The 14,964-nt window shown below is 38.2% G+C and overlaps 1 protein-coding gene across 3 annotated transcripts in view; it reads left to right on the top strand.

Moving 5' to 3' along the window:
- SLC23A1 (solute carrier family 23 member 1) overlaps positions 1-14,964 on the top strand; it is a 447,395-nt gene that overhangs the window by 369,828 nt on the left and 62,603 nt on the right. For all 3 annotated transcript variants that reach the window (XM_078653352.1, XM_078653351.1, XM_078653350.1), the window contains 2 exons: positions 2,563-2,683; positions 2,774-2,930. In XM_078653352.1, the coding sequence (XP_078509478.1) occupies positions 2,563-2,683; positions 2,774-2,930 (278 nt within the window). The remainder of the gene's footprint in view (positions 1-2,562; positions 2,684-2,773; positions 2,931-14,964) is intronic.

Below are 14,964 nucleotides of genomic sequence, written 5' to 3'. Positions count from 1 at the left end.
ACTAAACTCCAACAGCACTTCTAGCTGTGACAGGATGTAATCCGGCCTTCAAGAGATACTGATATTTGGGAGAACCAGTACAGTATCTGAGCTAGGAATTCTAAAGAGTTGATGCTGTACTGTCATTTGGTGTCGTTGAACCTTGTTTATTATATTGCTTGTTCTCCTCCCTTACGCATTTAAGATACTAGGCTACTGAGATGGCCAAAATATATATTTTAAAATTTCTGCCTCCTATTGTTTGCATAGCGATTTTAATACAAATACGTACTCGTCTTTTATATTGTAAAGTGAGGTATGCCTAAAAGACGAGTACGTATTTTAATATTCTGATGCTTCATTGCGTCTGGTTCATGCTGTGTAGTACTGCAAAATACATAAATAAATCCTTGCCACATAACTTGGTACTCCATTGCCACATAATTCCTGTGGCCCTGTTTATGGTACAGTTGTCTAAATAAATCAGTCTGATTGCACAACTGTATGCAGCCATACTGCCAAAAAGCAATGCTATAACGATAGATATAAAAATAACCGTGCCAGCGCCACTGAGTGAAAAGTAGTCCCAGAAGGGATGAAATATCTCTCACTCAACAGTAATAGGTCCTGATATTAAAAATGCTAACTTCCGCCATAGAGAGAACATTGGTACTGAAAGGAAGAATGCAAATCTAATGATCTTCTGGAGTTCACTCTTCCAGGTCTGATGCATAAGGCTGGGCAGGCAAAATTCAGAAATCTACTCCAAGACATTTACTCCTAGTTTACAGGTTTCTCATTTTTTGGGGGTTCAAAAAATCAGTGTCGATTGAACCACTAGTGTGCACAGTTTATGGGGCAGATTTTTCACAAGGTGGAAAATCTTCATGAGTAAATCATGCAAAACTGTATATATGCACATTTAACTTTATTATTTTTTTCTTTACAAGGAAAGTCTTTATGCTGTGGAGTAACGTTTTCTCCTGACCGTATGCCCCGTGAACTATCGTGGTATCCGTTTCCCTTCCAAGACCTACTTCCATTAGATTTCCAAATTGAGACATCAGACACCATGCACAACGAAGTATTAATGTGAATCTGCAAGACCAGTGATATTCATGTTTGGGTGGTTAACTGTGGGCTCAATTTTAAGTATTACATCTAAAAGACTATTTTGCCTGATTGAGACATTGATTTCTATAATAAAAGAAGCGAAGTAGCACATGTAAAAAAAAATTCAATTATGTTTTTGTCCTCTCAAATATGTTTTTAAGAATAGCAATATTGATGATATGTGCAATTTTGATTAAAAACAAATAGGCCACGCTCACAGAGAGTTTGTTGTGACTTACTGCTGGCTTAATCTTGAATTCTAGGAGTTCTCTAAGACTAATCCTGGCTTACTTTTGAAATTCATGACTACGCCAAGAGTACTACAAAAGTACACCAAACCTACTCATACACCAATCATTGTGAATCGGGCCCTACTGGTTTTGCCTGGAAGTGGGTCAGCAATAAAACAATAAAAAATGGGATCAATTAAGAAAGGCATTTATGAGTATGTGATTTAGAACTACTGAGTATTACTTCACTAACTCATGAAAGCACTAGCTCATGAAAGCCTTCACATTCTCATAAATGCCTTTGTGAATTGGCCCCATAATCTTTAAATTACGACCAAATGAATATTTCATTGGCTTAATTTTTTAATGCTCGCTCTTTTGCTTCACGTGAAAAACATTTTTCACACTCGTCTATATTTCAGACTATTGGGCAGTTCACAAAAACATTAAAGAGTATATAAAGCACTATTACAGAAGGACTACTTCACCCCGCTTATGTTGCAGACAAGCTCCTTGTTCTTGGCACACCCGCAGCCAGGACACCAACAGACTGCAGACTTAAAAGTGTAAAAAATTACTCTTAGGCTTTATGCATGTTTTTGACCCTATGCCGTGCTATATTTGGTCTTGGTTGATGCTATAAAGATACCATATACATACATACTTATAAGTGCCTTCGTGAATTAGCCCCTATATCGTTAAATAATATTTCACAGTGGCTACCAAATGGTCCTTTACTTTTCAGGTTAAATATGCTTCAATATACTTCAAACATTATTTGAGGAGTGGTGAGATTTTTTTAGAATCACAAAGGGAGCACATCTTCTTGCTTAATTGAGCATTCAAATTTGTGATCTCCACAACCACACAGAAACACACACCCATTTACAGCTTCAAGTCAGATGAAATTAACTGACCTACCTAGAATTTATTTTTCCCACACCTAAAAACTATCATTCAGTTGAATGAAATTCTGTATAATCATTTGGATGAGAGTAGTTTGTTTCTGCCCTCAGAAAAGGGTCCAAAGTTTGATACCCTGAACTTTTAAAGTATTTTAGAAATGTGCTCTATGATGTGGGACGACTAGTTTTATGCTGCAGATGCTCTGCATAACATCCAGGCAACATTCTTTAGTTAATTAAAAATTTAATATGTATGAACAAAATGAATGCTTAAAATTGGGGATCATGTGAACTATTTTCATAAAAATGTCTAACAAATCTTTTGTGTGTTTTAGGTCTTTAGTTTTGATCATTCTCTTCGCCCAGTATTTACGAAACGTGACCTTAATCCTACCTGGCTATAAATGCGGCACTGGATTCAAACTCTTTAGAGTTCAGATTTTCAAAATGTTTCCGGTAAATAATTTCACTCACCACTCTATATTTATTGTCATTGTTTAATACTGTTGGGTGCTATGTAACGAATGGCTCCCTTATTATTAACAGATCATATTGGCCATCATGGTGGTCTGGCTCCTTTGCTACATTTTGACACTTACTAATGTATTTCCGAGTGATCCCAATGCTTCTGGGTATAAGGCAAGAACAGATGCACGTGGAGAAATAATGTCAAGCGCACCATGGTTTCGCTTTCCGTATCCCTGTAAGTACATTTGATGTTGATATAATGCGTTCATGCACCATGTGATTGACCTCCTACAGTGCTATACCACACCCCACATCTTTTAGAACTCTACATATACTTTACATGCTACATGTAATTTACATTTGTAAGATGCCTAATGCTGATCTGCATCTATCTCCGGACGTGACCCCGGTTGAGCATTACCACCTGAGGCCTAGCTTCTCCAAGGCTTTCCCAAGTGGCTTCAATTCACACTTAGTGGACATTTAAGAAGTCTCTGAATCCATCCAAGAACCGGCCTGTTGATGGTGCCAGCTGGCTCTGCAGCTTCTGATTCACTGCTCGGTTCTCCTGTTAAGGGCCCTTGCCCTCCTATTTCTACTAATAATAATTTAGGTATCTACCTTGATGCCAGTCTTACATTTAGTCCTCATGTAACAAAGATTTTAAGTATTTGAGCATTTGGTTTTCTCATCTCAAAAGATTTGTGAACATTCTTTCATTCCTGGAGAGCAGCCAACACATTCCGGTCATTAATGCCTTCATTCAGTCCCGCTGTGATGTAGTGAGCGCCTGACTGCTGTCAGCCCCCCAAATATCATTGAAGCCGCTTCAACTGGTTCAAAATGTGGCTGCTATTTTGATATGGAAAGTACCTAAATACACATATGTGTCGTTTTTTAAAAGCAAAGGGTTCTGTTCACTAAGCTGTTTTTCAAACAAATTCTGCCTCCGTGGCCACCAAATCTGACTGTCAGAAGTCCTCCTGTAGTGTGAGATCTGGATCTATGACATAATATCGACAGACAGAATATCTACATACAAAAATATCGACACAAAAATATCGAAATCAAAAATATCGGAGTCATATCTTCATAAAGGTAAGTACAAAAATATCGAAAAATTAATATCGTAGTACAAAAATATCGAAATTAAAAATATCGTTTTTTAAATGTATAAATAATAATGTAAAAATAATTTTAAAATACATATAATTTTACAAATATTAAATAAAAGCATTAAAACATAATTAAAAAATTTAAACTAATACATATACATTTAAAATAAAATAAGATAAAAATGTAATAATTTAATGTAATTTTATTTTTTTAATTTCATTTAATTGATTTAATTTAAATATAAATTTATTTTATTTTTACCCTGTACGCCTGTACCCCAAAAACCCAAAACTGACCCTGAACCCTAAAAATACCCCTTTACCCAAAAACTGAAAACTGACCCTGAACCCAAGAAATACCCCTTTATCCAAGAACTAAAAACTGACCCTGAACCCTAAAAATACCCCTTTACCCAAAAACTGAAAACTGACCCTGAACCCAAAAAATACCCCTTTACCCAAAAACCCAAAACTGACCCTGAACCCTAAAAATACCCCTTTACCCAAAAACTGCAAACTAACCCTGAACCCAAAAAATACCCCTTTACTCAAAAACCCAAAACTGACCCTGAACACTAAAAATACCCCTTTACCCAAAAACTGAAAACTGACCCTGAACCCAAAAAATACCCCTTTACCCAAAAACCCAAAACTGACCCTGAACCCTAAAAATACCCCTTTACCCAAAAACTGAAAACTGACCCTGAACACTAAAAATACCCCTTTATCCAAGAACTGAAAACTGACCCTGAACCCTAAAAATACCCCTTTACCCAAAAACCCAAAACTGACCCTGAACCTTAAAAATACCCCTTTACCCAAAAACTGAAAACTGACCCTGAACCCTAAAAATACCCCTTTATCCAAGAACTAAAAACTGACCCTGAACCCAAAAAATACCCCTTTACCCAAAAACTGAAAACTAACCCTGAACCCAAAAAATACCCCTTTACCCAAAAACCCAAAACTGACCCTGAACCCTAAAAATACCCCTTTACCCAAAAACTGAATACTGACCCTGAACCCAAAAAATACCCCTTTATCCAAGAACTAAAAACTGACCCTGAACCCTAAAAATACCCCTTTACCCAAAAACTGAAAACTGACCCTGAACCCAAAAAATACCCCTTTACCCAAAAACTGAAAACTGACCCTGAACCCTAAAAAAAACTTTTACCCAAAAACTGAAAACTGACCCTGAACACTAAAAATACCCCTTTACCCAAAAACTGAAAACTGACCTGAACCCAAAAAATACCCCTTTACCCAAAAACCCAAAACTGACCCTGAACCCTAAAAATACCCCTTTACCCAAAAACTGAAAACTGACCCTGAACCCTAAAAATACCCCTTTACCCAAAAACTGAAAACTGACCCTGAACACTAAAAATACCCTTTTACCCAAAAACTGACAACTGACCCTGAACACTAAAAATACCCCTTAAAAAAACTAAAACATATAAAATTTAAAATATTAATATATACTTACCTATACTTACGTTGTAATGGTATGCGTTGTAAAAGTTGCGTTGTTTCCCCGGTGGATAGCGTAGGGGTAAAAATTTACTATTCACACTCCAGAGGGTGCAACAGTAGGGAAAGCGTTGGATAGCATGGGGGTAAAAATTAATTCCCACACTACTCCCACTTTAACACACAACACACTACACATATAAAAAAGACAATTAATATAAATTTCAATTAATCAATTAATAACAATTAATATTACTAAATAGATGTAATTATAAATGAACTAAATAACACATATTAATTACTAATTAATTAACAATAAATACCAAAGAAAATTACAATCTCTTTAATTAATTACATTTAATTATATCACACCCTATCCCCCTATAAACACACAACCCACTACACAGAAATAAATCATATCATTTATTCACTTAATAAATATTAATTACCAATTAATTATTATTTAACAATAACAAAAAATTAAATATATTAGCACATTAACTCTAAATAATTTAATTACATAATTAATATTATTTAATTACCAATTAATTATTAATTAACAATAACAACACATTAAATATATTAGCACATGAACTCTAAATAATGTAATTACATTAATATTATTTAATTATCAATTAATTATTAATTAACAATAACAATAAAGTAAATATATAAGCACATTAGCTGTAAATAATTTAATTTACTAATTAATATTATTGTTTCCCAATTAATTAATTAACAATAACAAAAAATTATATATATAAAAAAATTATTCAAGTCCACAATACGTAGCAGCGCTACGTTCTCGCACTCTCCTCGAGAATCCGGGGATCAAAGTTCACAACAAAGTACGCTTTTCCAAATCCATTATTTATTCAGAATGCAGCATCGTGATAAACCATGGAACAAACCCAACGCGTTTCGGCGAGGAAACTCGCCTTGGTCACGGGTAATTCCAAAACCAATGAACAAACAATAAATAAAGTTTCACGTGATATGTGAAAAATAAACAAAGGACTCATAGCTTAAACATGGTGGCCATCTTAGAGTGGAGTACCTATGCATAAATCAGATAGCCCAAGTTATACGTTCTTTTGGCAAAATGTGTTTCAACAAAGACATTTCTAGTAAATTGACCAATTCCTATCAATTATATTGTGTTTCATCCTTCAAAGAAAATAATTTTAAAAAAACGCTAATCTCGCGTTCTTCAGTACAGATAGCATTCTAGCTAAGTATCATATATGAAACACTCCAGATTTCGCATAATGAGACCTCAAGTGAGCTGCACCCAATTTGTAATTTGGAGAAAATACCCCATATATATCCAAACCCCAGTGAGATTTTATACATTCTGTTTTACCAATTCATAAGGTTAACTCAAGTTGTTCTTGTTTGTATCATTCTCAAGTGAGTTTGTGTTACATAAACTATAGCAAAGTACATTACATATAGTGTAAAGTCCCAAGTGAGATATATAAGACAGAGCATTCACTCGAACCAATCCAAGAGTAATTGTCTCAGAAGGATGTTTCTTCCTGTGCATCATTACATAGTCAATACCTACAGTTGAAACACAAAAGAGAAAAATGCCAGTCAAAATCCTTGTCAAACACAACCAGGGGCTTCTAAATTGGCTACGAGTCATAAACTAAGTGAATTAAAGTGGTGAAACCAAATAATAAAATTAATAGTTCATTAAAAACAACAGTAGGCACTGTGTAGACCTTGAGCCCAAAACATGTTACAGTCCAAATTAAATAACCAGGACAATTATTAAACAGAAACACTTGACATCATATAGTATGCAACCTGAAACCTAGTCCCCTAGATGCCATTTCATTTCTTCCTCCGAATTCAAACCTCTGGGCATCAGGGTGTCAAGCTCAATGATGTACCTGTTCTCCATTTGTCTTAACTTGCGGATTTTGTCACCACCTCTTTTCATGGCAGGAAGCTTGTCAATTACGAAGAACTTAAGCAAATTTCTGTTGCTTTTGTGTTGTTCCTCGAAATGACGTGCAATGGGTGAGGTTTGATCTTTGTTATCAATGGATCTCATGTGTTCTAGGACACGTTTCTTTGCAGGGAACATCGTGCTCCCTACATACTTCCTAGCACATGGGCACGTCAAAACGTACACGCAATACTCAGACAGGCATGTTAGGTGTTTATTGATGGTTTTTTCGACTGCTTCAACAGGAAAGAAGACTCTTTTGATGTTATGACTATACCTGCAAGCCTTACATTTCATGCAAGTATAGAAGCCTTTGATGTCACTTGCCTTGATTGTATTCATGCTCACTTCATTTTTGCTTAACTTGTCCTTCAGGGAATGAGCTTTCCTATAAGTCATCATGGGATTCTCACTCAACACTTCACTCAGGGTAGGTTCCGTCCTAAGGACGTTCCAGTGGCGTTTAAAAGTATTGTATACTTGCCATGATCTGGAATGATAGGTAGAAATAAACCTCACTACCTCTTTTGTGTTTACAGCTTTTGAGTTTTCGTTGGAAGCTAAAAGAGATTGGTGGCTGACTTCACTGGCTTTTTTTAGTGCAGCATCTATGATAGAAGATTGGTATCCTCTTTCAACAAAACGCTCTCTCATGCACACACTCTCAATCACAAAGTCATCTTCAGTACTACAATTTCTCCGAGCCCGGAGAAATTCACCAAACGGAATACTTTTAATCAAACTTTTGGGGTGTCCACTGTCCGCATGTAATAAGGTATTCCCCGCAGTTTCTTTGCGGTATAGACTGGTTTTTAGTTTCTTATTAAACACCTTCACATGTAAATCCAGAAACACCATGCTCTGAGTATTCATGTGGCCTTCCAATTTAATATTCTGGTCATTCCTATTCAGGTCTGCCACGAAATTCTCTGCTTCACTCTGTGTCCCATCCAAGATGATGAACAAGTCATCGATGTAGCGCAGCCATAGTTTCACATGGCCGCGGTACATTGGATGAGTCTTCTCTACTTGCTGCTCCCAGCCCGCCATAAAAAGATTAGCAAAGCTGGGAGCAAAACAAGTTCCCATCGCCGTCCCTTGTCGTTGTCTATAATAGACATCATTAAAGACGAAGAAATTATGTTCCAGACAAAATCTGATCATCTGAATAATCATCTCAGAGTGATTCAGGTAAGAGATAGATCTGGAACTTAAAAATTTCCAACAGGCTCTAACGCCATCCTCATGTCTAATAGACGTATACAAACTGCATACGTCTAAAGAAATGAGTAGATAGCCATCCTGCCACTCAAAGTCAGTGAGTTTGTTGATAAAATCTCTACTGTCTTTTAAATACGATGGAACATTTTCAACAAAGGGTCTCAAAAAGAAGTCAATGTATCTTGACGTGTTCTCCAAAAGAGAACCAATCGAAGACACTATTGGCCTGCCCGGAGGAGTGTTTGGGTCTTTGTGTAGCTTAGGCAGTAAGTATAGAACTGCTATTTTAGGGTTCCGATTTAGCAAGAAAGAGTATTCATCCCATTCGATGATGCCACTTAAGCGCCAATTAGTCAACATCTCAAAGTAAGTATTGTTACTTTGTTCAATCCTCTGTAAGGAAGAGACTTCATAACATTCTTTTACATTCAATTGTCTCATACCCTCATTAATGTAGTTTTCAACATTCATTATAACCACATTCCCCCCTTTGTCCGATTGACGAATGACAATAGAGGGGTCATCTTCTAGTGACTTTATGGCTACTCTTTCTGCTTTACTCAGATTGTCATTGAACCAGCACCTATTTTTAGCAAGGTCCTTGAAATCATTTATGACTAGAGTTTCAAAGGTGTCAATACTACAAGCAGGTATTGTCGGGTTAAAAGTCGATTTAGATTTAAAATGATTTGGACAATTCAAATCTGTTCTATAACCCAAAGAGGTTGCATCATTAGGAGTATTGTCTGGTGTACCGAACTCCAAATCCTTCATAGCAATAAGTGTTTCTACTTCCTCAATGGTCTCACTTACTGGTTCAACATTGGGGACAATCATTGATGCATTCTTCACCTTAAGCTTGTTCCATTTGTGAAGTCGCAACTTTCTGGTAAATTTAAATAAGTCTATTCGTTCCTGAGAATAGTTAAAATTAGCCGAGGGACAAAAAGAGAGGCCAAACTGTAACACATCATATTCTACTTTCGATAGTATATGAGAGGAGAGGTTTACCACATTTCGTCGATTCATTTTCCTCGTGTTTTCTTTTGACCCCGTGTTTCCACTCCCACTGGGGTTGTTGTAATTCCACTTGTTCCAGCCGCCCCTCCTGACTGGCCGTTGTTTTTTGGTGTGTTTCCTCCAGGATTGCCTCTTCCTCTGCCTTTTCCTCTGTATCCTCTTCCTTGTCCCCGACCTCTGTCTATCTGCCAATTTTGTTGTTGCGTAGTCTGATTCATCATCTTGAATTCCACTGAAAAATTTGAAGCCTTGCTAGTATTTTTGGATGTCACCTTGGGTGCCTGTAATTGACCATCCTCTGATACGTCACTCTCCACTACTTCCTCCTCCGAGACTGCCGCCACAGCACTTACCGCATCAATATTAGCTTGTACACCCTTTCTTTGTAGATTGTCATACTTGCGGCCAAAGGTGAATATACGACCCTCTTGATAATCAATTTTATCTCTCAAAAATTTCCTTTCTTTTTTTGCCACGATATCATCTTCGTGTTTGGTCATTTTTTTATTAATTTCCTCCATTTTCTTTGTGAAATTCTCAGTTGTATCCTCCTTCATTAGTTCATCCTTTAGATCCGCAATTAGTTTTAAAAGTGACATTCTATCTTTCCATGCATGTTTGATTAGGATAGAAATAAAGAACAAAACAGTTGCAAATGCCACTAATTTTTCAAATAAGCATCAGTTGAATAAACATACAATTGAAACAATATGTTTGAGAGAAATAAATTCTGTTTGTTTTAATCTTTATGCATTTTCATTTGAACACTTCTATTTCAAAATAATATTTCAATGAATTCATACAAATATTAAAAACCTGGAGTGCACAACCAATATCGTATACAGTGATAACAAACTTGTACAATATTTACAGTGAAATACAATTTACTCGACATTCGTTCTTCACTCATACACCATTCAATCCACTACAAACAAGACAAACTCACGACAAAACATGAATGATTCGAAAAAATTAACTGGATTAACTCTCCAGTAACAAAAGCCAAATATTTTTAGAAATCTATACACTCTTTCCTAGTTGGTGATTCGATTATAAATTTTTAAGGCTATTAACAGGGTCTACGCGTTTCGAACTACCATTCTTGCGTAGTTCTCTTCAGGACCAATCTGTAATGAAAAAGCACAAAAATCTATTGTGGGGGGGAAAACATGAACACTACACTGCCCTTGCCCGAAACTCAAGTGTCCTCACCTACCTGGCGCTCGACGATACAAGCTGGAAGGTTAGTGATCCCAATCTAAAAAACACCAGCAAAAGCCAAAATCAGACATGAATTGCACTGACTCTGTCATACTGGCAGGCAACCATACATTCACCACCATGACTTACTTGGGGTATATGGGTGCGCTTGCAGGCTGGCCTGACTCGCCTGTCTGGGGGAAGAGAGAGAGTGTCATCTCAGTCAGCCGGGTTGATAATGGTCCTAGAATTGACTAGGAGCGGGGTCATGCACACACTGTTACCTGGTTGGGACGAGGCAGGCGTCTTGTGTGGAGAAGCGGTTCTTTTTTTCTTTTTTTCTTTTTTCCTTCGTTGCAATTTTTGATCTGAGGGGACAAAACACGGAGGGGGCATGTGTCAATTCAGTCCGTTTCTGCAATGGAACGCAAACTGGCTCGCTTGTCGTCCAAGGATCCAGGACACTTACTCGGCAATTCGTGGCTCAGTCGCGTTGAGAATCAGCCGGCGTCTGGACGCTGCAGAGGTTTGCAGGCATTTCCTGGTTCCGCTGGGATTCTGGGTAATGTAGTCCCAGGGAGTCCCGCGGGGCCGAAGATCAAACTTTATTGAGCCGGGTTTTCACGAGCATGGACAACCACCGATTAGCAGTGGGTTGGTATGGTTTATTTACCCTGTGTTGTGAATTGCCATGTAAATATGAGCGTAGAAACGAGGCTTGCAATGGCAAGCCGGGTGGGGCGGTAGTTGTTTAAACGACCTAGTGATGTTCAAGCTGCATGGATAGGGCAGTTGGATGAGGGCATCATTGTAATGTTTGGACGTGCGCTGTAAATGAAGCCACTGTCGGTGCTGTGTCTGGTAAAAATGGCACACGGAAGTTGAGATTGCGGTGGGCTGAGTTTGCGCGACTCGCATGGGGGCTGGCACCGACCTGGTCCTGCTCCTTGGTCAGTCAAGGTTTAAGATGTCAGCCTGACTTGTACTTTGCGGCAATTAGTGCAGAAGCGGCAGACTTTGAATTGTGCGGCTGGCATGTAGGGTGGCACAGGCGCCATCCTACTAGTTCGGCAGCCTGACTTATGATTCGCGGCAGTTCATACGGGACATTGGTTTGTGCGGCTGGCATATGGGGTGGCACAGACCCAGTCCTAATTGTAGTATAGTCCAAATTTCAGAAAATGCGGGTTGACCAAACTTATAATTTGAAAATTTCCGACAATTCGTTCAATCCGGCGAATGCAGTGTTGAACTTCAAAATAAGCATAGCCTCTCTTTTTACCAGTTTGGCATCCAGATCCCCTCCTCTGTTGTCGTTCTCCACTTTGGAAATAACTGTCCATGTTAGGTCGCTTTCGTGGTGGTTCTTTTCCTTCCAATGGTTGACCAAGGGGGCATTAGCAACACTGTTCTTGATTCTTGATTTGTGTTGTTGAATTCTTACGCGCACCTCTTGGTTGGTTTTCCCAATATACAAGAGGTCGCATGGACACAAAATGCCATACACGACAAATCTTGTTTTGCAATTCGAGAAAGTTTCGTGTTTCCAATTAATTGAACCATGGGTGAATATTTTGCCTTCTTTTGTTGACTCACAGCATGAGCAATTGCCACACTTGTGGTGGCCTTGAATTGGAGGCAGACGCAGCATATCTCTCAAGTCAGGATTTTTGATCGTCGGTAGTGCTGCTCTTACCAAGTGGTTGGAAATGCTATGATTTTTCTTAAATGCAAACAAGGGTTCCTTTTTCAACATTTGGTCTAGATCTTTGACCAGATGCCAATTCTGTTTTACGACTTTCTTTAAAGTGTTTGAATTCGGGCAGAAGGTTGATACAAATACCATCCTATCTGTATTCTTTTTTGGTCTTCTTTCCAGTAGACATTCTCTTGGTGTCCACCATGCTCTCTTACAGGATTTCTTGAGAAGTTTTTTGGGGTAACCGCGTTGTTTTAAATTTTTGGTCAAGGTATCCGCATGCCTGAGATATTCTTCCTTTTCTGTGCAATTACGGCGGATACGAAGGTACTGCCCATAGGGCAAATTTTCTTTGAGGCTGCGCGGGTGGTTGCTTCCAAAATGTAGTGCTTTGTTCCGGTCTGTAGGCTTTTTATATAGTGTTGTAACCAAGCCACCCATGGAGGGATATACTTCCACATCCAGAAATGGCATTTTATCACATGAGTAGTCCAAACTGAAGTGGATCATTGGCACTCTATTATTGAGCCATTGGTGGAAGTGTTTTAAATTGTCTTCTGATCCAGTCCATACGAAGAACACGTCATCGATGAAACGATGCCAATTAGTTATCCATTGGGAGAACGGATTATTTGTGTAGACAAATGCATCCTCATACTTTGCCATGAATAAAATGGCTAATTCTGGAGCAAAGGGGCATCCCATTGCCACCCCTCCTGTTTGGAAGAAAAATTGCCCATTGAAGTTAAAATAGTTTTTTTTGAGAGCGAAATCCGCGAGTTTTTTAATGAATGATGTTGGCACCTTGTGCGGTCGTTCGCGTGTCTCTAGGTACACTTCAAGGACATTGAGCCCTTCTTCTTGCGGTATTCTGGTGTACAAGGACGTTATGTCCATGGTTACCATTAAGTCCCTGTTTTTGTCGAATTGGATGGTAGTTAATTTGTTCAAAAAATCTGTAGTATCTTGTAGATAAGATTTGACATGTTGAACAAATGGTTTTAAGAAAAAGTCCACAAATTTGGAGATCGGTTCTAATAACGATCCACAGCCTGAAACTATTGGGCGTCCAGGGGGCGCCGAGGCATCTTTGTGTATTTTTGGTAATACATATAAAATGGGTGTCCTTGGATGTTTTGTTCTCAGAAATTCCAATTCTTTTTTGCCTAGGAATCCTTGCGCTGCACTTTCATCTAAAAACCCGAATAATTCGTTTTTGAGGTCAGATGTAGGATCTTTTGGGATTTTCCGATAGCATGTTGTGTCCTCCAGTTGTCTAGTCACCTCTTTGATATATAGTTCTTTATCCCAAAGGACTATCGAACCGCCTTTATCTGCCTGTTTAATAATGACAGATGTATCTGCTTTCAAATTGGTAAGGGCGATGCGTTCAGCTTTTGAGATGTTGTATTTAATCCATTTTTTGTTATTTTCCATTTGGGTAATGGCTGATAACATGGTGCGTTCGAATGTTATCAGTTCCTTTGGGACTTTGTTGGTTGGAGGGCAAAAGGTAGATTTCTGTCGTAGGCCCGTTGTTTCCGTTGGCATTTGATACGTATTCTCTGCAAAAAATAATTTTAACCTTAATTTCCTGCAAAATTCAATGGTTTCAGTTTTTAATTTGATGAAGTCCGTATGTCTGGAAGGCACAAATGTTAATCCTTTCCGTAAGATGGATTCTTCATCCTTCGTTAGAATCTTGTCGGATAAATTAAATATGGGAGACGGCATTAGTTTTTGTAGTTTTGCCTCCTCGTTGACATTTCCCATGGTTGAGTGGTGTTCCTTGTTTTGCCTCTTTGTTTCGTCTGGCCTCTGCCTAAAAAAGGAGATCCCTGATGTTGTTGCTGGAATCCTTGATGTTGTTGTTGGTGGCCACCCCTTCTGTTGTAATTGTTTTGATGTGTGGAATTTTCACCTTCGCTCGAACTGCCTGATGACGAGGTGTCCGAGAAGGTTATAAATTTGTTATAGGATCTACCTTGGTATTGTGTCAGATGTCTTTTTGACTCCGGTCTTGAATAGAAGTCGGCTTGAAGAAAAGGATAAACTTTTTCCAAGTTAAAATTAAGTTTGTCTTTTTCGAATTGTGCTGTTTTTTGATTCACGGTGTAATCTTTAAATTCAACAATGTCTTTCTGGACTTTGTCAAGTAAAGTTTTGGCATCCGTGATCAATTGATTGGTTGAAATTGCAGATTCCAGAGCTTGAATTTCCTCTAGTTGTGTTTTCGACAATCTTTGTGCCGTCTCTATAGTCAATACCATGAGATCTCTGCTACATTTGGTCTCGATGTAACTGTAGCCTTTTTTATATATAGGGTCTTCGGTGAATATTACTGGGATGTTTTTTACTTGTAGTCCACCAGGGATAGTGCCACCTTTTAAATGTTGCAAAAGAAAATGACCGTGTAGGTCTGTGCGAATTTGCTTCTTCTTGAGTCTGGTCAGTTTGTCTATTTCGTTTTGGTTCTGAGCCGAGACGCTTAGTGATGCGGACACGAATAACGGGGGGGCAGCTAATAAATTTCTTATGTGCTCTTCGCTGTACGCAAAGGCTTCATTTTCAGACATACTATCAC

Source organism: Lissotriton helveticus, chromosome 7 (genome assembly GCF_964261635.1).
Source record: "Lissotriton helveticus chromosome 7, aLisHel1.1, whole genome shotgun sequence".
NCBI classification, from domain to species: Eukaryota; Metazoa; Chordata; class Amphibia; order Caudata; family Salamandridae; genus Lissotriton; species Lissotriton helveticus.
Note: the sequence above shows the minus strand (reverse complement) of the source record. Positions and strands in the feature narration are given on the sequence as shown.